General features: G+C 33.0%; 1 protein-coding gene and 1 pseudogene across 1 annotated transcript; one reads left to right on the top strand and one right to left on the bottom strand.

Moving 5' to 3' along the window:
- The window catches only part of LOC107879195, a 15367-nt pseudogene extending 5860 nt beyond the window's left edge, over nt 1–9507 (bottom strand).
- Nucleotides 9508–11675: 2168 nt separating this feature from the next.
- Nucleotides 11676–15567, top strand: LOC107839093 (indole-3-pyruvate monooxygenase YUCCA6). The gene is made up of 4 exons (XM_016682447.2): nt 11676–12961; nt 13938–14186; nt 14536–14661; nt 14798–15567. Exons 1-4 carry the CDS (start codon nt 12260–12262, stop codon nt 14966–14968), a joined length of 1248 nt encoding a protein of 415 aa, XP_016537933.1. The 5' UTR covers nt 11676–12259; the 3' UTR covers nt 14969–15567.
- Nucleotides 15568–26889: the final 11322 nt, after the last annotated feature.

Raw genomic sequence — 26889 nt, 5'->3', positions numbered from 1 at the left:
ATGTAACCAACATAATCCCTAGTAAAAATGGTGGAATTTCACCAAAAGAGGGAGCAAAAATTTAATTTATTTTTATATGTATATGTGTATTTTTTGTGTGTTTGAGAGAGAGAAAAAGGAGAAAAAATTTGTGTGTATTTGTTTATTCTTAAGAGAGGGGAGAAAGAAGAATATAATGTGTGTGATTAAAAAATATGCATATGCATTTGTGTATTTTTGGGAGAGAAAATGAAAAATAAGGAAAGATTTTTTCTTGTGTTTTTTTTTGTGTATGTATTTGAGAGAGAAAAAATATGTGTGGGTGTATGAAAATGTGTGTGTAGAGAGAAAAGAAGAATAAAATTGTCTTCCACCCTTACCTATTTATAATAAAATTGGGCACTCCCTATTATCCAACGGATAAAGAGGTGTCCCCTTTTTTATAATAGCAAATCCTTTAGTCCTTAGGATATTAACCAAAGGATGTTCATCCTTTTGATCAATGGATAGAGTTATTGTCTAAAGGATAGTGTCATTGAGTTGTCATTGTTAGATATGACAAGACATTATGTGTAGTCATTGTCGGATGTGACAAAACATCATTGTGTAGTCATTGTAGGATGTGACAAGACATTATATGTAGTCACTGTCGGATGTGACAAGACATTATTGTGTGGTCATTGTCGAATGCGACAAGACATTGAATTATTATACTGTGTAAAATTAATTGATTCGACTTAGCATTTGCGGACTGTAAAAAAGAATGCAAAAATTAATTTGTAATTAGAAAAAATAAAATATTAAAAATATAATTAATTTAAAAAATGATAAGAAAAAATGTGATGTCATGTCGAATGTTAAAAACAATAATGAATTGATAGAAATCCTAACATAAGGAGGATTATTAATGAATTGTGAAAAGTAAAAATATGATAACAAATTGATAAAAATCCTAAAGTAAGGATGATTATCAATAATTTGTCAACAATTATAAAAAAGATGTGAAAATTATATTTTGTGCCCTTTAACGATCAAGAAGCCTGAAGAAGTTAATTTTACGAACGGAGAACAAAAATTGGGTGTCAACAAGGTCTACCATCGATGTTGACAATTGTAAATACTCAACAAAAATATACATCTATCATAGATCAGATAAATCGGTAGACCCTCACTAGCATGTTGTTTAAAAGAGAATAATTATATACAAGATAATTACATTGTGGGATTTTACGCTTATGAATGAGTTTAAACAAGACACATGGATCATGTAATAGTCCACACAAATTTGAGGTGTGATCAAAGAGGTACGTGGATGGGTAGTGGTTGAATAATCAATATCCTCACAACATACTTGTGCTTTGACAAATATTACTCTGAGGACGTTGTTTGTTCAACCACTACCCATCCACATACCCCTTCGATCACCACCCATAATTTATGTGGACTATTATATGATCATGTGACTTGTTTATACTTCTTTATAAGTGTAAAATTCTATAATATAATTATTTTTTATTTAATTATTTTCTTTAAAAGAACATGCTCGTGAGGGCTATAACCATGTAGATAGAACAATGGGGTCCACCATCAATCTGTACAATTATCGATAATTGATCAAACTTATATGTCTATGGTATATACCGAATGAATCGATGGACCCCCAAAGTACAAGTATGTTTTAAGAATGTTGTTGTTCAACCACTATCCATTCAGACACACCGGCGATCATTACCCTCAATTTGTGTGGACTCTAATATGAGTGACATGTTTAAACTTCCCTATACGTGTAAATTTTTATAGCTTATTTATTTTTTATTTAATTATTTTCTTTTAAACAACATGCTACTAAGGGTCCATCGATTCATCAGGTCTACAGTAAACTCATACGTCTGATCGAGGATTGACATAGGCCAAAATCAATGATAGTCTATTAAGTGTCTCTAATAGTTCAAAAAATATAATTATTTTTTCAACAATAATAAAATGAATAATTTTGTACTTCTAAAATAATAACACTTCTGTTTACTCCATATATAAAGTCCTTCATTCCTCATTAATTTCTCAACTTTATTTTATTTTAAATCTACAATGCGCAAGCATCTCAAACATCTAATTCAAAAAAGACTAATTTATGATTACGAAAATGCGACTGCCTCGAGGACGTCATGTACAGACTCAAATTCAGACCGCGAATTTTATAACTGTGCAATTATGAAGGTGAATCGTGTATGATTTTTTTTAAAGTTAAGTAAATCATTATCTAATTATTAATTTTTTCTAGGATAACAACGCATGCTAGTATTTTAAATGACCTGATGAGGTATCGCCCCCTAGCAGTCTACCAACGTTGAGTCCGAGATCCGAGACATCAAATTTTAATGATGTTATAAAGTCTAATATACTACAAAGTCTTCGAGAATACGAAGAAAATAGAGATTTGTGTCCATTTTTTAAACTTATTTTGTCAAATACCCATTAAATTTCTGACGCAAATCTCTATTTGATCATTTGGGGCTTTTTGGTAAAATGAGATTTCTATTTTCATTTGTACTAAATTAGTGGGTTGGAACCCACGAAGAAAGTAGAGATTTGTACTAAATTTGTACAAATTTTTGGTACTTATTTTGTCAGTTTTAAACGATAAATTCTAGGTTGGGGCTTTCTCATTTGATGATTTAAAGGATTATTCTTCATTATTCTTCCATAGTAGTTAAAAAAAAGAAAGCAGTTTTGATTTCATATCAATATCAACCTACAGTCTTTACACATAAATTTTTCAAGTACTAGATAGGTATACCCGTGCGTTGCACGGGCCCAACATGTATAGTAAAATAAAATGAAGATATAACAGCAAGGGCCTATTTCGTTTGATTGGATCAGTTGATGGAAATGATTTCAAATGTATGTTTTATACTCTCATGGGAATAACATACTACTGGATGCTTACATTTACATCTTATAGTGATTGATTTCTATTTACATTGCTAGGGATAATATTTATAAATTCTACAATAGGGAATGTAGTTGTTGCTATGATCAATCTCTCGAGCATTCACGATAAAACACCTATTAAATTAGATTTAAAGATTAAATTAGTTAAGAAGTTCAAAATGTACTGATAAAATAAATCTTTATTTAATGAAGACAAACACAATAACTATTAGAATAAAAGTTCCAATAACCTAAGCTATTATGGTATCGGAATGAAAATCCATTTGTAAAATTGAAAGAATATTGTAAGTATCATTCGTAACACTGTATGTATCTTTTTTTAAAAAAATGTTGGATAAATATTTACATATCTATTGGCAAAGTAGCACGAATATTGTGAAATGTTGATACCATTGACACACATAGATGCTAACAAAATGAAACCGCCTATGATGGAAATCAAATGTCAAAGCCAAAAACAACCACCTGTTAAAAGACTCAATATCAGTGTTTTCAGTGTCCACAAACGTCAATTTGAAATGAAAGGGTCATTTAAAGGACAAGTAATTGCAAGCCAATAATTTTCCTACACTAAAATGTTATATAATCTATAGTTACATCACCAAAATAATGTAACTTTTCCAACAAAAAGGTTCATGCTATACAAACATATAAATGTTGATATCTCAATTTGAGATCTCAAGCTTACATGGAAAGTATGAAAAACCATATTTCATGTTACCCTCAAAGAAATGACCCATTGCATTCCAGCAAAGAGACAATAGGTTTTTAAAAAACTGGCCAATATTAATCTTAGAAATCAAGAAAAGGGAAGTTGTAATAAACTGTACCTGGAACAAGGTTCACGAGCATCTCACACTGGTCATCCTACGTGGATGCATCTCTGAAGTAAATTTGGAGAACGATCCAGCGTTACCACAAAGGAATGATATCTCTTCTTCTAGAATAAATTGAGGGAGTTGTGTATTCTTTCCACAACCAGTCTCTCCAAAAACTATAATACAATAGAAGTAAAAGACCTATAGCTTAGCCGTGTTAGTGCATTTACAGTTTGTTGTTTGAAAGAGTCTTTTTAATTCGTTCAAACATCTGAAAGTCAGTATAAGAATAAATATTTACAATTACTAACCATTGTATCTCCAGAATTTTGATGGTCATCACAGGCACTGATTCAAGCGCGTTGTTTTCAGATGTCAAGTTCAACGACCTGAATATTTCCTCAGTGAAGGTTGACTCTGCAGTCAGGATTCTATACAAGTTATCCCCGAGGCTTGTCCTGCCAGACTCCACGAATGAACGGATCAAATCAAACAACTTCAGCAAATTAAATATCCATAACACAAAGGATATAAATTATATACATCGATGGTGTAAAGTTAGCTTAATTTGTGATACTACGCCAGTTACCATATCCGGTGATAGATGTTTATCAAGAGATTTACGGGTAATTACTTTATAAGTAACATGATTGTGAATATGTTATACAGTATCAGTACATAGAACTTAAACTCAAAAGCAAATAGCTTTAGTAAGACTTCTCTTGATAACTGTTGGAACAGCTATTTCAGACAAGACATTTTTGTTTATAGCTTTTGCTGCCTTAAATATTTGATCCACCAATTTTTGTTGATTCAGCAATTTATTTCTTTCGATGTCAGATAGCCCAACTATTGTTACCTTGGGTGAAGGAAAACTCCACTTTGTCTTCTTTCCTTCTGCACGACTACTCACTTTTGTATATCAAAACTCAGTATTAAATGTAGCATTTCCTATCGAGTTAAGAAAGAAACTTATGAGAAAGTGGACTAAGTCGATGTAAAAATTAAGTAGTCAAAATTATTAAGATTTAAGAGACACCACCTACAAGAAGCATCGAATCTAATTTTTGAAGTGCTGGAAGATTCATGTAGATGTCTGCACGAGCTTTTGGTGTCATTATCTACTCGAATGAGAAGTGAAAACACACAATATCATTTCATACAACAATTACTATGCCTCGATCCCCATATATGTTGGAATCGGCTATATGAATTATCACTAAACATGTCGCTCTATTTAAGTCAGTTTGTCATATTACATCACAAATAAATCAAATCAACTTATTACCTCTAATCTCTGACCATTAGAACCACTTTGTTTTGAAGGAACCAACTCAATCATATAATTGGTAGGTGAGAGCAACCAATCTATTTTCATTCCCCATTTACTTTTTCCTTCATTCGTAAGTGGATCCAATTTTCATATCTCTCCGAATATAGATGCTTTAAATCGAGTAGTAGCATTAGACATAACGAAAATTAGATCATGAATGCATTAAAGTGGAAACTATAACAAATGAATTAAGAAGACGTTGAGTTAGTGCAACGTAACATATTGATAAGGAAGTAACAACTGAGTACCTGCAAGATTTGTAATGGCATTGGACAATGCTAATGCAGTGGAAACCCCCTTGCTTCCTCCGGTCACATCTTCCCCGAGCAACAACTTTGCAAATATTTCTTTCATGGTTTCGACATCTAAAAGTTGTGTTGTATAAATAGGTTTTTCTTTTACATAAAAATGTTGAGGGCTTGAAGAGAAATTTCCCTTATAAGAGAATGATCCAAAATCATTTTTACTGGACGCAATGCTTGAGTCATCATCATATAAGGAATCTGTAACACCTCTACTAGTGGTACTTTCATTGTCATAGGACTGGATGTTCAGTATGCAGCTCTCGAGGCCATCATACGTTGTAACTCCTAAAAGCTGTATTTCTTAAATTTAGTTGGATGTTGATTAAAAAGGGATTAATTTCATGTTCGAAAAGCTATATCCTTTTATTTTATTTTATTTTATATGACGGTGTTTGACTGATGATAAAGTATAATAAAAAAAGACTTTTGGCACGTATATTGGTTATAAGACTGCCAATAATAGATTGTCCAAAATACTAATACAAACTGATGTGGTAATGGCAAAGAATCAACACAATGTTGCTGAAAACACATACATCATTTAATTGACTACTTTGTGAAGTAATGAAGAACTTGCAAGATGAAAAAGAAAGAAAGTAACTGGGAGATTTTTGTGGAACCTCATAAGATTTGTATCCTAACTACACGATAAAGGAAGAGCTTTGCTTTCTTTTTCACTTAGTTATGCTTGGCCACATATACGTTAAAATAGAATCCAATATCCCTGAGGGAGGAAAAAAATACATAAGTCTTGTGCTACTATCAGTGAATTATTTCCAATAAAGCAAACAAAATTTTCCAAAAGCATATACTAAGCCACGACCTGAATACACAAGGCAAGAAACTCTTGGTCATACATATCATTATTTTCATTTCTGACACCTTTTGGTCATGTTTTTGGAGTTCTATGCTCTAGTATTATTTCACCACACATGTGATTGATTTTAATACTTTTCTTCCTTAAATGATCTTACCTCCTCTTATAGTCTAATGAAAGTAATGAGAGTATTTCGTAAAATACAAGTGAGTTCAATTCTTAATTGTTCCCTCAGCTACTTGTATATAAAAGAACAAGACTTGGAGGTAAAGAGTTTTTCAACATCTCAATGTGTGCCAAAATAGTTAACGGAAAATAACTTATAACTCCTAAGAAATTGTACCATAACATGAATACTTCTACTTATAATTAGCACTTGCATTACATATATTGAGCCAAACCTCTCTATAACAATATTTCATGATAATGATCAAGTTTTCTTGAGAATGAATTTTCATATTCATGTCATATTATATGTTCTATATAATAATATTTCTCCATAACAAGTAAAATATCGAAACAAATGACATTATTACACAGAAATTCTGACCGTATAAAGAGAATAAGTATAGTATTTTCACTGACCTTTGCAAAGATTTCTAATTTGCAGTCAATCTTGTTGAGGAACTCTGTTTCTTCATCAAAAGGCCTAGACAGGTCGGACTTATACTTCAACAATATATCACAATACGTTTTCTATTTGGCAAAATAAACAACAATATGATCAAGATTTCAAACAAACTGTTCACACAAGATAGTTTTATTAAATTAAGTTTCGAGAAGAAGCAAGAATAGTTTTATTAAATTAAGTTTCGAGAAGAAGCAAGAACTTAAAGAAAAGTCCAAACAATAAATTCTACAAATAGAAAGAAAAAATAATAACTAACCATAAACTTTATGTACTACAAATTACAGTAACGTTGTTTTCATTAGTGAATGTTAATTAAGTGAGACGATTAAAAAGATAACAATACATACCTGTAAGTACAAGAACTGATGTATTTAGGAACCCTATTTTTTCGATCAGAAAATATCTCATGGATAAAACATCATTAATGCTTTCCTTGAGACTCTTTGGATGGTCAACGTAAGTAATTCTACACAGAACTGCTCGTTTTAGTCCATGTACTAAAGGTGGTAGCATGTTATTCATCTGTGGTGACATGTTGAATTGTTGAGGCTAAAAATTGTTAGCATGTGGATTCGTCCGTCCTGACCTCACAGGATAAGCTAGAAATTCTGCGCTCATATTGTTATTGGTAGGGGGAGATTAGCAAAGCCATAGTTTCTTGTAGGTTAGAGTTGTATAATAGATTGGAACCTTGGATAGCTAACTGTTTGCGGGCCAGTGGGAACTGACATTTTCATGCTGCACCACTGTTATTTGCACCTCCTGCATTCCCACCTTATGATATTATATCGGGTATGTTAATGTTGTTTGTAAGTGGTAAAATTGATCTTGGATGCATGACAAACCAAAAACTAACAAATGCCACAAAGCAAAACAAGTGCCCTTGGCATTGGATCTAGGAGCAATGTATGGTCAAGTCCATAATAAGATGAGGAAGTTTTCTAATATTTATTGTGCACGTCATAGAAAACATCACCCACACAATAGAACCTAAATACTAATTATGAGGAGAAAAAAATTGTATCTGAAAGCAATAGCAATGTAATCCCAAATTTCTCTAGTGCTTTGTACATGATCTCAAGAGGAGAAGCTTTTTGAAGCTCCATTGCCAATTTCTCAAATCTACAAAGAAGGAAGGGGATCAATCAAAGATTGAGACAATCAACATACCATGCAAACCATCACACCAATAGGAAAGATCGAGGCAATCATCACTTCATGCAATCAACACTCCGATATATAGAACGACTACAAGATCACCTCTCCAGCAAGCAGAAGGAACTATAGTACAAAAATTTCTTGATTTACTAATAATTTTCGTATATGCATAGCTACACAACACAAAATTTAAAGAAAATTCAAGATTTTAAGAGCCACTTGTAGAATTTATCGAAAAATTTAAGATTTAAAAAGAAATCTGTACTCAAATCAATGCATGAAGAAAAAGAGGAAAAATTGAAGTGGAACATCAAAGATTTACCTGAAGATGAATTCCTTGGAGGAGGTAGAGGAGCGTAGAAATTTGGAGTGTTCTATGGTAATGGAAGGAAAACCATGAGAAGAGAGGTAATGATTGTCAAGCAATGCTCATCTGATATGCTGGGGGTGAGGATTGTAAATATCTGCCAACTGTAATGATATTTTTGCCCTAAAAAAACATATATAATTCCGGCTTCTATCCTTGGTCATCCTAGAAGTCTCATTTCTATATAGTAGTAATTTTTGCAAGAATAAAGTCTATTTGACTAAGTTCGCCACTCTTTATAAATTATTAAGTGAAAAGATCGCTTTTTAAAATATATATTAGCTACAACTAAATCTTAAGCTAAAGTGGCATCTAGGTATAGTTTTCCTTTCGTCATTACTAATACCACATATCCTGCGTATACTTGATCAAAACCATCGTTATCTTTACCTATATGACCATTTGGATCTTCCAATATAGAGGAGGTGGTTTTGTGTAATCCCTTGAATGTGTAATCCCTTGAACCAATGGCTTCAATTCCCAAATTTAGTCTTAGCTTTTGCATCTAATCCTATTTATGATGTATAAGCACTAGTGATACTGATTGTGTCTTTTCCACAAACAAGACATAATAAACCTATCCCTAACTCACTTTAGCTCTGCAATCATATTCATAAGTCTTGGTTCTAGAATAATTTTCATCCCGTTCGTATTTTTATCTATTTCAGAATATCATAATTTGTAATTCTTATTGCTTGTATCTCTAACCTTGCCCTGTCCAATATCAACTTTTTTCATTTATAGGTATCCACTAATTCCATTGACTTGCAATGTCAAAGCCCTTGCACCTAACATAAGCTCATCAATTAAATGTGCAATCATTCTTTTCTTCTCCTCTGTCTTCTGATTAACAAGATTATTGTGTGGCTGGAACTTGGAAATGTCAGTGTCAACTCCTTAAAGGAAAAAAGGAAACACTAACAGTACGTACCTTGGTCGTCACATTTGTCATTAATCTCGTCACCCCCCCTTAATTGGTTTCATATTTTTATTACTCATATTTCAATATAACTAATATTACTTTTTATAAAATCAAAACTTCACCTCCAAAGTTGATGAGTAGTGCTACCACTGCGCTCCTCGGACTAATGGCTTGTCCCTCATAGGACAAATGTGACCCACCATAATCACCGTCCGACTTGTACATAGTTGATACCCATAATCTCCAATGTCTCATCAAATGTAATTTCATGTCACTTTATCATGTGAAACTCAAAATTTGTAGCAAGTTGTGAATTTCAGTTCTAGAGACCTTATAATGAATCATCCGTAATGAGATAGGTATTTGGATAATGATATTTGATTGAAGTCAAAAAGAAAAGTATTTGAAGGTAAAATTATATGACAGTACTCCCTCAGGCCCATTTGGTGTGGTACCGTTTGCTTTGACTGTCTATTTAAGGAAAAAAAAGAAGAAATTTGAAAGTTATGGTCTAAAATAATTTTTAAATATTTGTATGATCGTAAATAATTTCATTAAGGGTAAAGGGAGAATTTTAAAGTTAAAATTATTTTTAATTGTAGTAAGATGACATACTTTTCGGGATGGACTAAAAAGAAAAGAGTGTCACATAAAAATTAAAATAGATGAGTGGAGGGAGTATTTGAAAGTTGATCGAACTGTGTTTGATAATGAACTTTCGTTAGTTTGTGAAAGATGAACATTTTTGCGTGAAAATTGACATTTTACTTCAAATACTACTCAAGTCGTTATTTTAACGTTAAATTCTCTATTTCAACCCAAAGAAACACATAGAATACAAAGAAAATAAAGAAAGTTGGAGAAATAAATATAAGAGCCACAAAGTAATATTGGTTTGAGCAGTCTTCCATTTAAACCAATATTTCTATTAGACAATATACATGTAGTGCCTTTAGGTCTTGGGAATATTTTACTAATATTGAATTTAACCTGTAAGTGGAGTGTAGTTCTCTTGTTCCACCCGGCCCAATGAGGCACAGTCCAACCCAATGCCAACCATAACTACCTCTTCTAACAATTGAAAATCTTACCCAACTACATATTCTATTAAATGAACTCCTAATAAAGATATATTTTCTATTAAACAAAACTCATGACTTTTTAACTCATTCCAAAATCAAGATTGTTAGAGATCAACTCCCTCAAGGATTTTTAAGTATTAATATCTCATCCAATAAGCCCCCATATCTCTCTAGTATGACACATATAGTGACGTGTACAATATTGGCCATAACCATTAAGCTTTTAATTATTCCAATTTTTTTCTTCTCTTGCCTAGCCAGATTCAAATAAATCACCCTCAAGAGTTGTACTGAGAGGAGGAGTGTCACTGGATTTTACCCTCATAAGATCGAACCATATCGTATACCCAGCTGAATATTAGGTTTATTTTAAGAAAATTGTAAATTTCTATATGAATTTATAACCGTATCAATTAATTAAGTTTTTATTTTTTTAAAAATAAACCAAAAAGAGATCAAATTGCACCAAATAAATTTAAATGTGGAAATTATATTTTATATATTCAGTTTCGAAATAAAGAAACATTTTAATATTTGGGTTGAAAATGATAGCAAATTAACCAACAGGTAATAACAACCAAATTTCCCATTGTGAAACCTTTTATGCTACTTGTATTAAAACTAAATTTGATTTAGCCTTTTGTGTGGTATGTTATAAGGTACATATTTTAGCTATTTTAAGTATCAAGTTACAAGGTATTGAGTATATCTCCTGTGATAAGACTTAAATTTCTCTTATTGAATACTTAATTTTTTTTTTAGTCTTATCTTGATTAGCGCCTTTCCACTAGACTGATTTAAACCTTTTGTCCTTATTTTTTGCCTTACACTACTGTAAAATTATGAGATGGATCTTTATCATTGTCGTCTTTCATATTCCCTTTATTCACTTTTAAGTAGTAAAAAAATTGGAGAATCTTTGTCAAAGTCCTATAAAAGTATACGTGTATGAGAAATCCGTATGATGGAAAAGTTTCAAAAAGTGTAATTTTGGTTATACAAACTAAAATAACGAAAAAATTGGTACGACATAAACTCTAACCGACAATACAGTACCATTGACGCTCCTAAGTGAGATAAATAAAAGGACTAAAATTTAAGCTCTAGATATAAAAAAAAAAATCTCGAATTCGAATCTTCAGTATTAAAAACAACCCTAGGACGACTTATGAACATATATCCAAATTAATAATGACACTATATAAATATAAAATACAAATAAATCACTAATGTTTTTATTAAGCTCAACACACACCAAGTATATAACGATGTACACACATACACTATATATATGTGTCCCACTTCCATTAATACTGAAACTTTCGTTGTGCCCGGTATATATAGAGTGAATTCTCTTGAATTCAATTCAATTCAATTCATTCATTTATTGATCATCTTCTCCCTTCCTCTACTTCCTATGAACAAAAGGAATGTGTAGACATATATAACACATCTATATCTACTATATCCACATACTACCCCCCCCCCCCCCCCCCCCCCCCTTGTTCTGTGTTGTGTGGTGTGTCTATTTGATTGAATGCTGATTTTATCCCCCGCAGCATCCGTCCGGTTGTAAGTTTCATTAACGTTAGATTCAATCTGAGAAAAGTGGATAAGAAGGATCTCTTAATTTGCTCCACTTCTTTAGGGACTTATCAGTCTCCTATTTCTTCTGGATAATATTTGTGACTTAGTCTTTCTAAGTTTTTTAGCTCTCTTTCACTACAATATTGACCAATGAGTTTCCTCTATTTTAGCTGTGTACCCTATCTCCCACAATTCTTGAAGTAGATAAAAGGGAAAGACCAAGAAACAGTTTTAAGATATCGTTATTCATTCAAAAACCATCACCCCTCCCTTTCCTTTTAGTTTAACTATTGTGACCCTAGTGTTTGATGGACTACTTGAGGGAAATACAAGGCAAGACAACCCATGATCCTTATTTCAACAACACCAACAAGATGATGATGCCGAGATGTGTAGTGGTTAACGGGCCGGTGATTGTGGGAGCAGGGCCATCAGGTCTTGCGGCCGCAGCATGTTTGAAAGAGAAAGGAGTATCAAGTTTGGTATTGGAGAGATCTAATTGCATAGCTTCTTTGTGGCAACTCAAGACGTATGATCGTCTGAGTCTTCATTTGCCTAAGCAATTCTGTGAACTCCCTCTCATGTCATTCCCTGATGATTTCCCTACGTATCCCACCAAGCAACAGTTTATCAAGTATTTGGAGCTATATGCTATGACGTTTGATATTCGACCTGTTTTTAATCAAACGGTCGTATCGGCTAATTACGATCACAAAATTGGGTTGTGGAGGGTGAAGACGGAGACAAAGACAACTACAACGACTATGACTACAGAATATGTTAGTCGGTGGCTGATCGTGGCAACGGGTGAGAATGCGGAGGCAGTGGTACCGAAAATCGAAGGAATGGAGGAATTTGGAGGAAGTATAATGCATACTAGCTTCTACAAAAGTGGGGAAATATTTAGAGGGAAAAAAGTGTTGGTAGTTGGATGTGGGAATTCAGGAATGGAAGTGTGTTTGGATCTCTGTAATCATGATGCAAGTCCTTCACTCGTGGTCAGAGATACTGTAAGAACACACTCATATCCCTCTTACCATTAATCTTTTTCTTTAGCACTCTCTAAATGGGAAATACTTAACAAAAAGAAAAAAAGAAAAAAGAGAAACAACAAAGCCTACCCTTTTCTCTTCTTTTTTTTTTTTCTTTTTTTGGGGGTTTTTTGGGACATTTTAAAGCAAATCAATTACAAACTTTCGCATATGTTTTTTTGTCTCATCAAAGCTTTGAGAAATGTTTGATGCAAAATAAGGGGAAACATGGTTTTCCATTTCTCAACTTTGTGTCAATTTCATTTCAGGAAAAAGGTAAACTGGTGGGATTTCTTTTTTATTTCTTCAGATACTTTTACTTTTGAAATTCTCTCTAATTTAGACAGACATAAGGAAAAAGGTCTAGGATACTATTCTACATGTTTTAAGAAGTTTTTTATCATTCTGTTTCCTGAAAAACTTCCTATTTATGTGGAAACAATTAGAAACCCTAGTTTAGTAGGACTAGTATTTTCTTGGAATTTAATTTCCCTTCCAAAGTTCCCCTTATTTTTTTTTATTTTTTATTTTTAAAAAAGAAGACAATTCTCATGTGTTGCCAGTGATGAAAGTTAAAAAGTTGGAAGTGAGTTCAAGTTCCAACAAAATTGATTTGTAAAGTTTGTAATTTAACTAAAAATAATCAGGCTAATTAAAAGACTATGGTTGTGTATTTTCACTTTCTTGGAACTGCCAAGCATGCGCAATATTGGTGGAAGCATGGAGGATTTTTGTTTTCATTAATAATTAATAATAATAATAATAATTGATTCCAGTAAATTCATGACTGGCACAATAAGCTTTTCTTAGCAACTTAAAAGTGAAAGTCCAGATATTGGCCATTCATCCAGAATGGCAATGGCACTAGCAAGTTTTACCCCTTTTTTGAAAAAACAACTACTTTATTACAACAAATTGGCTTTGACTTTGAATTTTTTTAATTTTTTATGTTCAGGTGCACGTCCTACCACGAGAGATGCTGGGTAAATCAACTTTTGGTCTATCGATGTGGTTACTAAAGTGGTTGCCCATGCGACTTGTCGATCGGTTACTGTTGATTATTTCTCAGTTATTGCTCGGTGACACGGCTCGACTCGGCTTGGATCGGCCTGAAATCGGGCCGTTAGAGCTAAAAAACTTGTCCGGAAAAACCCCGGTGCTCGACGTTGGAACGCTTTCTAAGATTAAAAGTGGTGACATTAAGGTACTTACTATTTGCTAAAGATAAAAATATACGACTATATATCATGGACTATGTATCAAATCACCTTTTCTTGATATCTTTCTTTCACTTCGGTGTTACCTAGCTGTTTTTAATGTTTGTTGGGATCCATCCCATGACCTTTCCTCATTCTCAATCATTGAAAATATTCCATAAACAGTGTGACAAAATCTCTTCAGCTTAATTTGTCCCAACATTTCACTGATTCTACTAGTATCATTTCAAAGTTGAAAACCACTTAAACCTATGTCAATGAATTTATTAGGTTGAATGCTCCAATTTTTTTTTCTTGGCACAAAGGACTAATTTTGGATGTTATATTATGGTGTAGGTATGTCCTGGAGTTAATAGATTATTAGAGCATCACAAGGTGGAATTTGTGAACGGCCGAACAGAAGAATATGATGCAATAATCTTAGCAACTGGTTACAAAAGCAATGTGCCCTCGTGGCTAAAGGTACTAACTTTTTTTTCTCCTTTAGTTAGTTTTTTGATTCTTCATGATGTGTTCAAAGAATTTGATTGAGATAACAAAAAAAGAAGAAAGAAAAGGAATATATGTATAATTTTAGGTTTTTGTTTGGTTTTGCCAGGAAAGTGAGATGTTCTCAAAGAGAGATGGTCTACCAAAAAGGCCATTTCCCAATGGCTGGAAAGGAGAGTGTGGGCTTTATGCAGTGGGGTTCACTAAACGTGGTTTGCTAGGTGCTTCCATGGATGCTAAGAAAATTGCAGAACACATTCATCATCAATATGTTCAATAAAAACAATTTGATGGTACTATTAATAACCTCCCCACAAAAAATAAGTGTTAGTACCAGCAGTTTCGATCCTACAAATGAAGAAAGAGTTGGAAGAAACAAAAAGGGTGAAAGAGAAAAAGAAGATCAAGAATATCCTCTTACAACATCCATTTGGAAAAAAGGGAAGAAACAGGAGGATTTTTGTGGGGATGCTTCATCATCAAAATCATCAAAATTTAGCTAGTGTATACACATCTTGTACATTTTTTAATATTTTTTTTCTTGCCAATTTTCTCTTATTAATATTAGGTATGACATTCTTAGGGGAAAAAAAGGAGAGTTAGGCTTTTTTTGTTTTTTTATGAGTTTGGCTATATGAGTGTTAGATTACTAATATTCAAGTCGTTTTTTGGTTTATGACAACACAACAAGAAAAGATCATTTTTCTTCATTTCTTTTAATTTCTGTTTTTTTAAAAGACAGAAAATCATTTTCTCCCTTTTATTGTTATTGGTAGAGCTGTGAGGTTGGTGATTTTCCAAGTAGGATTTTGGTGTTTGTATGGAGAGGACTGCATGTCGAGGGAGAATATAATTAAATACGATGGCGAAATTTACGTACCAAAATTCCCAATGATCAGAGACCTGTGCACTATCTTTATGAGTTTCTGCCAATTCTTGCTGTGTTGATATGTGATTTTAATACTCACAAGTAGTATTTAGGACCACTTGGTTTAATTGATTGACCTGCTTTTACAAAATCAGTCAAAAAACAGAAATAAAAAATGATTGAAATAAATGTATTATTCAAAAATATTACTGATGAAATTTTCCATTAAAAGTTAAGGATTCAATATGGTAAATCCCACTTGGAATAGTATTGATGTTTTGTCACTTGCTATTACACGATTTGTCAGAAAAAAATGATATGTTTTTTTGTGAATAGAATAATGTGCCATCATTATGAAAAATTAATTATATTTTCCCTCTCTCACTTTTTTCCTTGTTAAAATTTTCTAAACATTTTTACAAGTCACATGTATTTTCTTCTGAGATAAACTAATAAACAATATAATGGACCATTTGCAATCCTCAAATCAAATCCAAATGGTCCCCGATTCTTAAGTAAAGACCTTTTGATAAAGAATAGAGAACAAAGTAACATATAATTGCTAATTAGTTGCTTTCAGAACATGCCTTAAGCTTTTGTTGATTGGTAAAACAATCACGCCATAATTCAAATTTGGCAATTTTGTCACGGTCATAGTGTAGGGCAAAGGGTGTATGCCTCACGATCTTTGCCATATAATTACTATGTGCAAATACAAATTAATGGAAAAAAACAGAGGAAAAGAGAACAAACAAAGAAAGTGTTTAAGTGGAAAAGAGGAGTACAAGATTTTAAGCTCATCTGGATTAATTGATTAAAAATAATTAATACATGTAAATTGTTTTAAAATATTCTTACGTTTTGAAATTGATTTTTGAAATAGGTAGTTATTTATTTGGATAAAAAAAGAGATGAAACTGATAAAAATAATTAATGTATTTGGTAAAGAGTGCTAATAAGCATTTTATTTTGTTAAAAAGGTTGAGATACCCTTAGATCTATTTTTCCAAAAAATACAATTCTAAAATTCTTCTTCCATAGAAAATGACTAATTGTGAAAACGGAAAAGAGAGATACTGAGATTGCTCAAAGTTTTGTTCAGTCAAAATTTGTTTAGTGAAGAGTATCTTCAAGATTACAGAAGATATTAAGAATAGTAAATGTTTGGTTAAATAAAAAATATTATAAGCTGAAAAATTATAAAATGGGCCAGTTTATGTTTTTGGTTGGTTTTGACTTGTGTACATTTTCACTATTTCCCCAAAGGTATAGATATCAAAAGCGTGGAGACAGGAGGTTGCACCAGGATTTAGTTATTAGTTTATTTCATTTTGTATTGGTGATGAATGAATTGACGTGATATAATTAAGATGAGGTGTTATGGTATATATTATTTGCGGATGACATAGTACTCATTGATGAGACTCGCAGCTAAGTTAATGATAGGTTGGAGGTGTGGATACAAATTCAGGAGTCTGAAGGGTCTAGGTTGAGCAGCACAAAAATGGAATATTATATTTGGAATGTGAATTTGCTAATGTTATGCATGAGGCAAGCGTGCAGGTGAGGCTCGACACACACGCTATCCCTTAGAGAGATAGTAAAGTAACTTGAATTTGTAACACCCCGCATTTCGACGGGTTTTTCATACTTTATCCCAGGCTCATCTAGTTGATCGAAGGATAGACGAGTATAAAGAAGGGATGAAGAATCTTTTGTTTGATCTTGATTTGATGTGTATATCTAGGAAAACACATCGTATTGGTGCGGCATGAATGAAGTGAGGGCTTGCCTGTAGAGTTTTGTGTGATAAAAGTTCCACCTAAACTTAAAGGTAAGTTCTACAGAGTGATGTTTAGACCGACTTTGTTGTATGAGGCAAAGTGTTGGCAATCAAGAACATTCGTGTTTACAAGATATAAGTTGTTGAAATGAGAATGCTGAGATGTGTGGGCATACTAGGAGCGATATGATTAGTAATAAGGATATCCGGGATAAGGAAAGAGGGGCCTCCAAAATGGACAAGATGATAGAAATAATATTGAAATTTGTTTGGACACGTGAAGAGGAGATGTGGAGGCACCATCGTAAGAAGGTGCGAGAGGTTGGGATAGTAATTGTACGAGACATGGTGCAACTTTAGATTATCAAAGACATGGACCTGATATATGACGGTGTAGAGGTCACGTATTAGGGTAGAAGGTTAATAGGTAGTGGAATATTGTCTTGCTTATCGAGGATTTAGGCTTGTTATTTCATAGTACTAGTCATATTCTTGAAGTTCTTTCTTTGATATTTAACATCAGTTGTTTTTATTATTTTCAATTATCGCACTAGTTATTATATTATTGTTCGTTTTCCTTTTTGGTAGGCTCTTTATGGTTTTCTTATTAGTTGTTATGTTTTCTCCTTCTTTACTTGGTTTTTACGACAACCATGCTCTTTAAAGATTTTTTAGAATCAAAGTAGTTTTGTATTTGTCACATAAAATATGGTCATTTTAAGGATCACATGACATATCCAAAATCACAACGATATAACACATATTTTTAAATACATTATATAACATTAAGTTTAATACTATAATATTTAATTTTTCTTAACACTGATGCTGCCCAAATTACACCTTCCAAAAAGTATAAAGCGGTCGTTGAATCAAATATAGAACCCTACAAGGTTGAAGTCGATCCCATTAGGAATAAGATAAGATTATGTCAAGAGTTTGTCCACACAACTAGCAAGTAAGTAAATAAGGGGGAATTTTGTGAAAGCAAATTATAACAGTAACAATTATTAGTTGATTGGATTGTGATCAATATGAGACGAGCACTAGGATTGTGATCCTCTTGGCTTCATAAGTCCACAGGTTGTTCATGCTAGCACACTATCCAAATGCCTTGCATGGAAAACCTAACAATATAGGTATCATCTAACCATCTTTTGACCTTGGTTAAACGAATTTCACTCATCTCCTCTCAAACTCAAAGTGTCACATTACTAAACCTTATTCTGTGATTCGAATTATTTATCCCGATTATGGGTCAAGTAAATTAGATAAAGATTGATAGCTTCAAATCTTTGTTGTTATCTCTTTTTTCCAATCTACACCCCCCCTCTCGATCAAATCTAGAATACAAACGAGTTTCTAACATTTGCAATTATTAGGTAAGCAATCAAAATGAAGGAAATAGTAACACATGCAAGCACATCAGTCTAGAATGACTTCACACTTAATTCATTTTGTTAATTCATCATGGTTCCCACAATCCTAGTTATGGTGTTTAGCTACTCATGATCGTAAGCAAACAAGAAGAATTCATAGGTGAAAACATATTTCTATACTTACAAGAAGAAATAAACTCCAAAATCTCAACTTTGATGAAAATCCTAGAAACAATGTTCGTAAAGTTCCAACAATATGCCTTAGGATTATACAATATGATATTGTGAATGTAATAATTGTGTAACCTTAAATAAGAAATCAAATAAGAGTATTTATAGACACAATAAAATCTTTCCTAAACAAAATAGGATTACAAAGTCGGTAGTGGTTACATCCCTGACGACGAGTCGTATAGATTGGCTACGACTCATTATCAGTCTTCCTTCCTTGTCATGGTATATTCCTTCCTTAGCAGGCAATGGCTCATTATGTAACTATACGAGTCGTAGGCTGACCCATTTTCACTGTATCATTTTGTACGTTGTCAGGGATTTTCTTTAGTTGCTCAGGACAACTACTCAAGATGACTCATCATGAGACACGACAACACGTAGCTTCATCTTGTACCCTATTTGTCCTTCACCTTCTACATAGTTGAAAATACATAGATTTCCAATGGTTTCTAGGCTACAAATCGTCATGTAACACTACGAGTTATTGCTTACCATCATTACCATTGGTACCAACTTAACATCTTCAGGACTTTGAATTCTTTTCTCATGATGGGTTTTTTGCACGAATCGTAATTTGTCCCGATAAGTCGTAGCCTATGCACATAGTCGCCCCTTCTCTTTATCATTCAAGTCAATAGACTTTTGGGACTGATGACCTGGGAAATGAGCGTATTGTAACCCAAGGACTCGTTTCCCAGTAAGTTTTGTTTTACTTGTGTGTATTTTTCTTCTTTTCTATTCCAATCATATCCAATCCCGTTTTCCTACAAAACTACACCAAACACATCATATCTAGATAAAAGAACCTTTGGATTCTCAAATGTCCCTTATTTTAAGCATCTTAAGTATCGTAAATCTATGACACATCAACACCATTAACTTAGAACGTTTGCATGTCCACAAACAAACAAAATAGTAAACTAACTATGACGCCTAAATTAAAGCAAAAGTAAGATTATTTTGGCAATCAACTTTCTTCAAAACTTATTCCAGGTCACACATGCAGACCATCAAAGTATTCAACACCCTTTATTTTTATCAAAACTTCGAATGCAGTGTATATATAATACAAGTACTCTAACATAACGGGATCAAGACATGGAATTACATTATGAATAGGCTGCCTGATATTTTAACCATTACATTACCTAAACATGCAATAGCTTGACAACAGACCATATTCCCTCATATCAAAGAAATCCCCAATCACTCAATATAAGCAATAAAATCTACTTCTGGGACTGCATCAAATATCTTACTCTCACAACGAAGTTATGTTGTGTGCATTTGATACCATCGGCTTTCCCTTATTTTCTATATCTCAGCTTTCGAGTAGTCGAGTTAGGATTGTTATAGGTTTTTTCTAGACTTGTAATATAGGCTTGAGGACAAGTATGATATATTTGGGTACAATGACTTATTCCTCCTTGACACTAAACTACTTTTGGCTCCATTTTCTTGTTTTCTTTCATTTTTCTCCCTTTTTTTAATTTTATTTCCTTTTTGGAACTCGGGTGCAGTTTTATTTACAGATCAACTCCCTTTTTTCATTTTTTCTCTTTTCTTTCTTCTCTTTCTCATACCTCACCTGAATCCTCTTTCTTTTTACTACTAATTCTTCATACCCTCTTTTCATACACCCACACAGTAGCAATTCTCAACTGAGGCAATTTTCCTGAGCTGAGGTACAATGTGTTTAAGGAGGGACCAGGTCCAAAAAAGGTTCATTGTAAAAATTGAGACTATGAATTGGGTTGTTCAAAGAAAAAAGTCTATTAAGGCTCAAAGTTGGCATTTAAGGGATAAATAATTATTTGATAGGTCATTTAGTCTAAAGTGGACTAATTTAAACACGACCTATAATCCTTTCCTAACCTCCTATCCTACAAGTTTTAGTTAGACTAACTGGAAGGTTCTAGATAGTGCACATACACCAACTAGGTAATATATCTTGCTCACTCATGGATCTGGGATTTCGTCTAAATTACTATTTATTTAGCTTATGTAGATCAGTTAGCTTATACTATTAACAATTCTAATGCCATGTCTAGAGCTTAACATTAGTTACAACACATTACATGTAAGAACTACCTCACAAAAATAAATTTTTGGAGGGTATCATTTTAAACACAATCGTAGGTAAGCATGCTTATAAAAATCAGACTGCACAAAGTTCTCTTAAATTACTCTAAGTTATGTTAACATCAAAAAAAACAAAATAAAAGTAAAAAACCTAAACATGTTGGTTCTTACTATGATAGTGCAGTCGAGGGACAGAAATACGACAACAAAAATCCTTGATTGTGGTACACTCACACCCCCAACTTGAATCATGCAATGTCTTCAGTGCATAACTATAGAAATAATAAGAATAAGGTAGTGAAGGCATACCTGTAGTGCACGAGGCGCCCAATCACGAAGTCCCCTCTGTTGGGGCTTTAGAATAGACCCTAGTCTTAGCAATAGTGGCCATAGAGCTGGTTAGGGAGCTCATTTAAATGTGGTTACCGGTGGCATTCAGTGCACTTAATAGTGGAATAGGCATAGGAGACATTACAAAAACCCTACTCATATCAACTCGGGTAGCAGCAGCAGCCGCAGTCTCACCCATTCAGGAGCTTTTAGCTCCTCCTCCTATCTTATGGTCCTCAGAAAATTGGTCCTGCGCTGAAGACTTACTCGTTGTAATGGCCTCTCGTATATCCTCTCATTAACGTCTCCTCTTCCTCCTTTGACTTACTTTCTCTTTACCATCCACTAAAACTTTTTCTTTGCCCTTCATTTCCCAAATATTGAGCACTTTATCTATTGAGATCTCCTTATTAATAGGAATGGTAAAAGTCATAAAATTTAGGTACAACCTTGTGGCCATATCCTCTATAGCAGATCTCAAGGCGGCTAACTCTTCATGAATCCCATATAGATTTGAGGACTGTACCGCTTTAAGCTTTTTGGTAATCATGACTCAAAACTGTCAAAATGGGTTTACATGCCACACATATCACCCTGTATATCCTCTTTTTAACCATTGTTCCACTCTTTCCTTAATATTATCTATTTTCGCTCAAGGGTGACTAATTATTTCATGTCGTTATTCAAAAACATCTGAGAGACCAATACTTATCCATCAATGGGTGGACTTGGCATAAATGGTCTCGCTGTCTTCGAAGTTGACATTTTTGGTGCCCTAGAATCTGTGGAGGCAATGGCATCAGTAGAGACTTTTGGCTCGGGCTATTCAGTCTCAGCCTGTGTGTCTTCAAGGTCAGTAAAACTTGGAGTATCAATGTCCATGTGAATGCCTAACTGAAATGCCTCCTAAAGCAATGCAACACCTATATTTTCTCGTGAGATCTAGTTTACCTAATCCTTAATGAACCCAAGATCAGTAGCCCGATGAACTCTAACAAATTATCCATATTCGGAAGTATCAACACCCTATCATCCATACAGAGCTTTGTCGACAGACTGAGGAAAGCAAAATTTGTATCAATAGTACTCACTTCCCTATCTTAGATCTTTTATGCGAGGATCCCAGCAATATCAATGTCATAGACCTCTATATTACCTGTTACCAATGTCATCCCTTTTTCGCTCGAGGGTCGAGTCGAAGGGTTTTTCCAATTAAAGTGATGATTTTGAATAGGGAATATTTTTAATCATAGAGTCGCCACTTGAAATTGAGTTATGGTGTTCCAAGTCACCTTATTAAATCCCTAATCAAAAGAAAATGACTCTTATTATGGTCTGCAAAAATAGAAGACCGAGTAAGGAATTCTGTTGACTGAGGAAAAGGTGTGAGGCACCCTCGAGTCCTGTGGTTCTAGCACGGTCACTTTTATTGACTTAATTCAGCTTTAACTAATTTGGATAAACTATGTTTGCAGGCCTGAATTCGCTCATTTTTAATATCTAAAATCTATCTATATAGCTTATATTAAATAAATAGATAAAAATTAATTTTTAGTAAAATATTTATCAAGGTGCATTATTGCACCCATGAATTTTTAAATGTCTCGAAAAGATACGTAAGCCGCATTCTTTAATTAAGACGAATATTTAAAATGTGCCTAAAATTTGACTATGACTAAAAGCATTAATTCATCACTTACTAACTAGTAATAATTTATCTATCTATTTTTATTCTAAACCAATTAAAATCATATTTTGATTAAATTATCTCTACTTTTGTAATAAATAAAATAATCAATTAAAGAATATATATATATATATATATATATATATATATATATACGTAATAGTAAACAAGCAAAATAATTAAATAAAAACTATAAATGAAATAATATATTAAAACAATTACATTAATTATTATATATATTTATATGTACAAAGAGAGATGGAAAAAAAGAAAACAACAAAAATAAACAAGTAAAGTAGTTTTCATCAGATTTTGGGGTAGAGATACGGCACATGATGGAGACTGGCGGCGATGGGGTTTGATGACCAACGATCGGATCAGCGCACGTGAAAGCCAACACTGATGGATCTGGTTGGTTATCCGGCGAAAGGAGGTGGTTTTTGGGTTGCCTGTTATTGATTCCGGCAGGGAGGTGCAGCGGCTGTGGTGGTGGTTTCGACCAGATTTGGCACTGGAGAAGGGAATACCGGCGACGGGAAAGGGGAAATGCGGGTGGCGCCGGCGCGGCTAGAGTAGTGGCCAACCATGGTGACTGCCGATTTTCAGTTGCGTTTGTCGGTGGAATCGTAACTGTTGGCTAGATTTCACCGGCGAGAGATGGTGGCAACGTGGGGTTGGGATATTCTGGCAAAAGTTCGTCGGGAAAATTGCTTCACTGCCTATTTTTCTTTCTCTCCGATCTCTATTTTTTTGCCCTTTTTTTAATCAATTTTTCTACTTCATCATTATTAGTATCTGGTTTTCTTTATATCCGTTTTCATATATACAGGTATATGTACAATACAGTGTGTGTATGATTTTATCGTGAATAAAATTGAAGAACAGTGATACAGTATGTATTTTGCAGAATATATTAAGTACATGATGTGTTGTTATGGATTTAGTGAAATGTTTGTGAGAATGAAAATATCTATATGTAAATATATCATAGTCAGTAATATAATTGCATAACATCCAATAATAACGATTCACATAATTTTTAACTACACATATTAAAATTATTTAAACATTCTCATTCAATACTTTTCACAATGTAATTTATAACATAAATGATTTAGATTTGAATAAAAAACTATAATTGATTCAAGCGGAATACTGCAGCAAAGAAATAGTTGTCACCGAAAACTTCAATCGAAAAACTCTTGAACTCTTTGATTTTTCACTCTCTTTATCAGAAAATTTTTTTACTCTCTGGCTTTTTTGTCTGATCCTGTGTGTAATAGACTACTTGGGGGGAACAGTTACTTTTGAGGGGGAAAAATAGTTTTAACAACAGATAAGGCGGAGGGTTATTCAAAATTAAATTTTATTTTATATTTTTTTTATTTCAATTGAAGATAATAAGAATAATAATAAATAAAGATAATGATAACAAATAAATAATATAATAATAATAAATATAAATATAATAATATTTAATTGATTTTATATTTATGAAAAATATATTAAAATTACAAATATCCAAAAATAAAAATAAAAATAGTATTAAAACTACTAATTTATTTATTAAAATTTAGACAAAGAAAATATTTTTTCTTTAATTTTTGTATTATTTTTAAAATTAAAATAAAATAAAATAAAATATCTCAAAATTAATTTATTTATTTTTAAACTAAAAATTTATTAAAATAAAAATAGGAATCAAAAATTTTTATCAAAATAAAAATAAGAATCAAAATAATATATGATCAAGTATATAAATATAAAATATTTAATATCGATAAACAAGTTAAAATTTAGGGAGGATAAAAATTCACATGTCTACATTTTTGCCCCTCTTTGTGTGAAATCTCGAAGAGTTTTCATATAAAGAAGTAGACAAGATATGATTTTCGACGCTCTAATTATTTGAAAGGTAGGGATAAAATAAAATTATAATAAAAGTAAAATGTGCCCGAGACTTGTTTTTGGACATCCTACCTATCCCAGGTTTTAAGGAAATCAGGTCACTAGTAGTTCAAAGGTAATTTGGTGAGAGAAAAAGTAGAGTCGAGTGAGATTCCATCAAGATTCCGGTTAACAACTTCTGCCTTTTACATTCAAATGACTAACAAAAATAAAAAATAAAAATGAAATGAAAATTGTAAACTTTAAAATCTTGATTCAAATCTTCAAAACTTGACCTTGAAAATTCACTCTATTCTTCAGGCGGGCTCCTGACTTGTTATTTCTTTCTCCTTTTCTTCAGGTGGGCTCCTGGACTTCCAATTTCTTCACCCTATTCTTCAGGCGGGCTCCTGAACTTCCTTTTTCTTCACCCTATTCTTCAGGCGGGCTCCTGGACTTACAATTTCTTCACCCTATTCTTCAGGAAGGCTCCTGAACTTATAATTTATTCACCCTGTTCTTCAGGCGGGCTCCTGGACTTGCAATTTCTTCACCTTATTCTTCAGGCGGGCTCCTAGACTTATAATTTCTTTACCCTGTTCTTCAAGCGGTCTCCTGGACTTTCTTTTTCTTTACCCTGTTCTTCAAGCGAGCTCCTGAACTTCTTTTTTCTTCACCCTATTCTTCAGGCGGGCTCCTGGACTTATTTTTTCTCATTTTGTTCAAATATGTTCCTGAACTCAAAATAAAAAGTGAAACAGAAAAATAACATCCCATTCTTCAGGAGGGTCTTGGACATAAAATAAATTCCCATTCTTCAGGAGGGTCCTGAGCAAAAAATAAATTTTCATTCTTCAGGAGGGTCTTATCCTATTCTTCAGGAGGGTCCTGTTCAAAAAGTAAATTCCTATTCTTCTGGAGGGTCCTGTTCAAAAAGTAAATTTCCATTCTTCAGGAGGGTCCTGTTCAAAAAGTAAATTCCAATTCTTCAGGAGGGTCCTGTTCAAAAGTAAGTTCCCATTCTTCATACATAAAAAAAATATGAAAATCGCCCCAGTTTGTACTGGAAAAATTTATGTGTCATCAGATCTTAATTTTTTGAGCAATATGGTAATAGAATAAATCAAAGTCTAGAATAGCTTTGATAAAATTCATTTCACAAAAAAGAAAATTTACCATAACTGAGATCCAGCATCGTATGTTGTAATCATGACTCTTGCATTGACAGAAGTATGAAATTGCATCTTTTATTTGAAAACTTTCTATCTCTGTTTCAAACAAAACAAAGACAAATTGTGAGTTTTAAAAACACGTGGTGGTTGTTTTGTGGTATTTGGCTCTTGAACTAACTGTTCTTGCACTTTCCATGCTCAACTCCTTTTCATTCCTTGATTGATATCCATTGACTTGTCATACTTCTAACCCACAATTCTGTCTACTGATACTCTCAACTCAAAATATATTTCTCTTGTATAATATCTGAGGATTAACTTTTCATACACCTTTTATCTTTCAACGAGTCAAAAATTGTCAAGTCACGATCATTCTGAGTACTTTATTATACTTTGAAGTGTTGTCCTTGTACGTCAACCCTGTGTCTTGCTTTGTACATTGAAGAAGTTGGTAGCAAATTTGGAGTCCTTTCTCACTTGACTTGACGTGAATTTGCCTCAAAACACATACAAGACAACAAAAATTTTGTTCGATGACAAGGACACAAAAATCAAAAAACCAAAATAAATAAAAAGAAAAAGACAATAGGCATCTCCTTTTCAAAACAAAAGAAAAACTTATCTGAATGTGGAAACCGATTCTGGTAATTATGACATACATTTTGAATAAAACAACCAGATCTACCCACACCAATCATTACAACTTTTGTTCACTTATTGATCTTGAAATTTAGCTAATCTTGAACACATTCCTTCTGGATAACAACTCTCATTCGGCT

The sequence above is a fragment of the Capsicum annuum genome, chromosome 8 (genome assembly GCF_002878395.1).
Source record: "Capsicum annuum cultivar UCD-10X-F1 chromosome 8, UCD10Xv1.1, whole genome shotgun sequence".
Lineage (NCBI taxonomy): Eukaryota > Viridiplantae > Streptophyta > Magnoliopsida > Solanales > Solanaceae > Capsicum > Capsicum annuum.
Note: the sequence above shows the minus strand (reverse complement) of the source record. Positions and strands in the feature narration are given on the sequence as shown.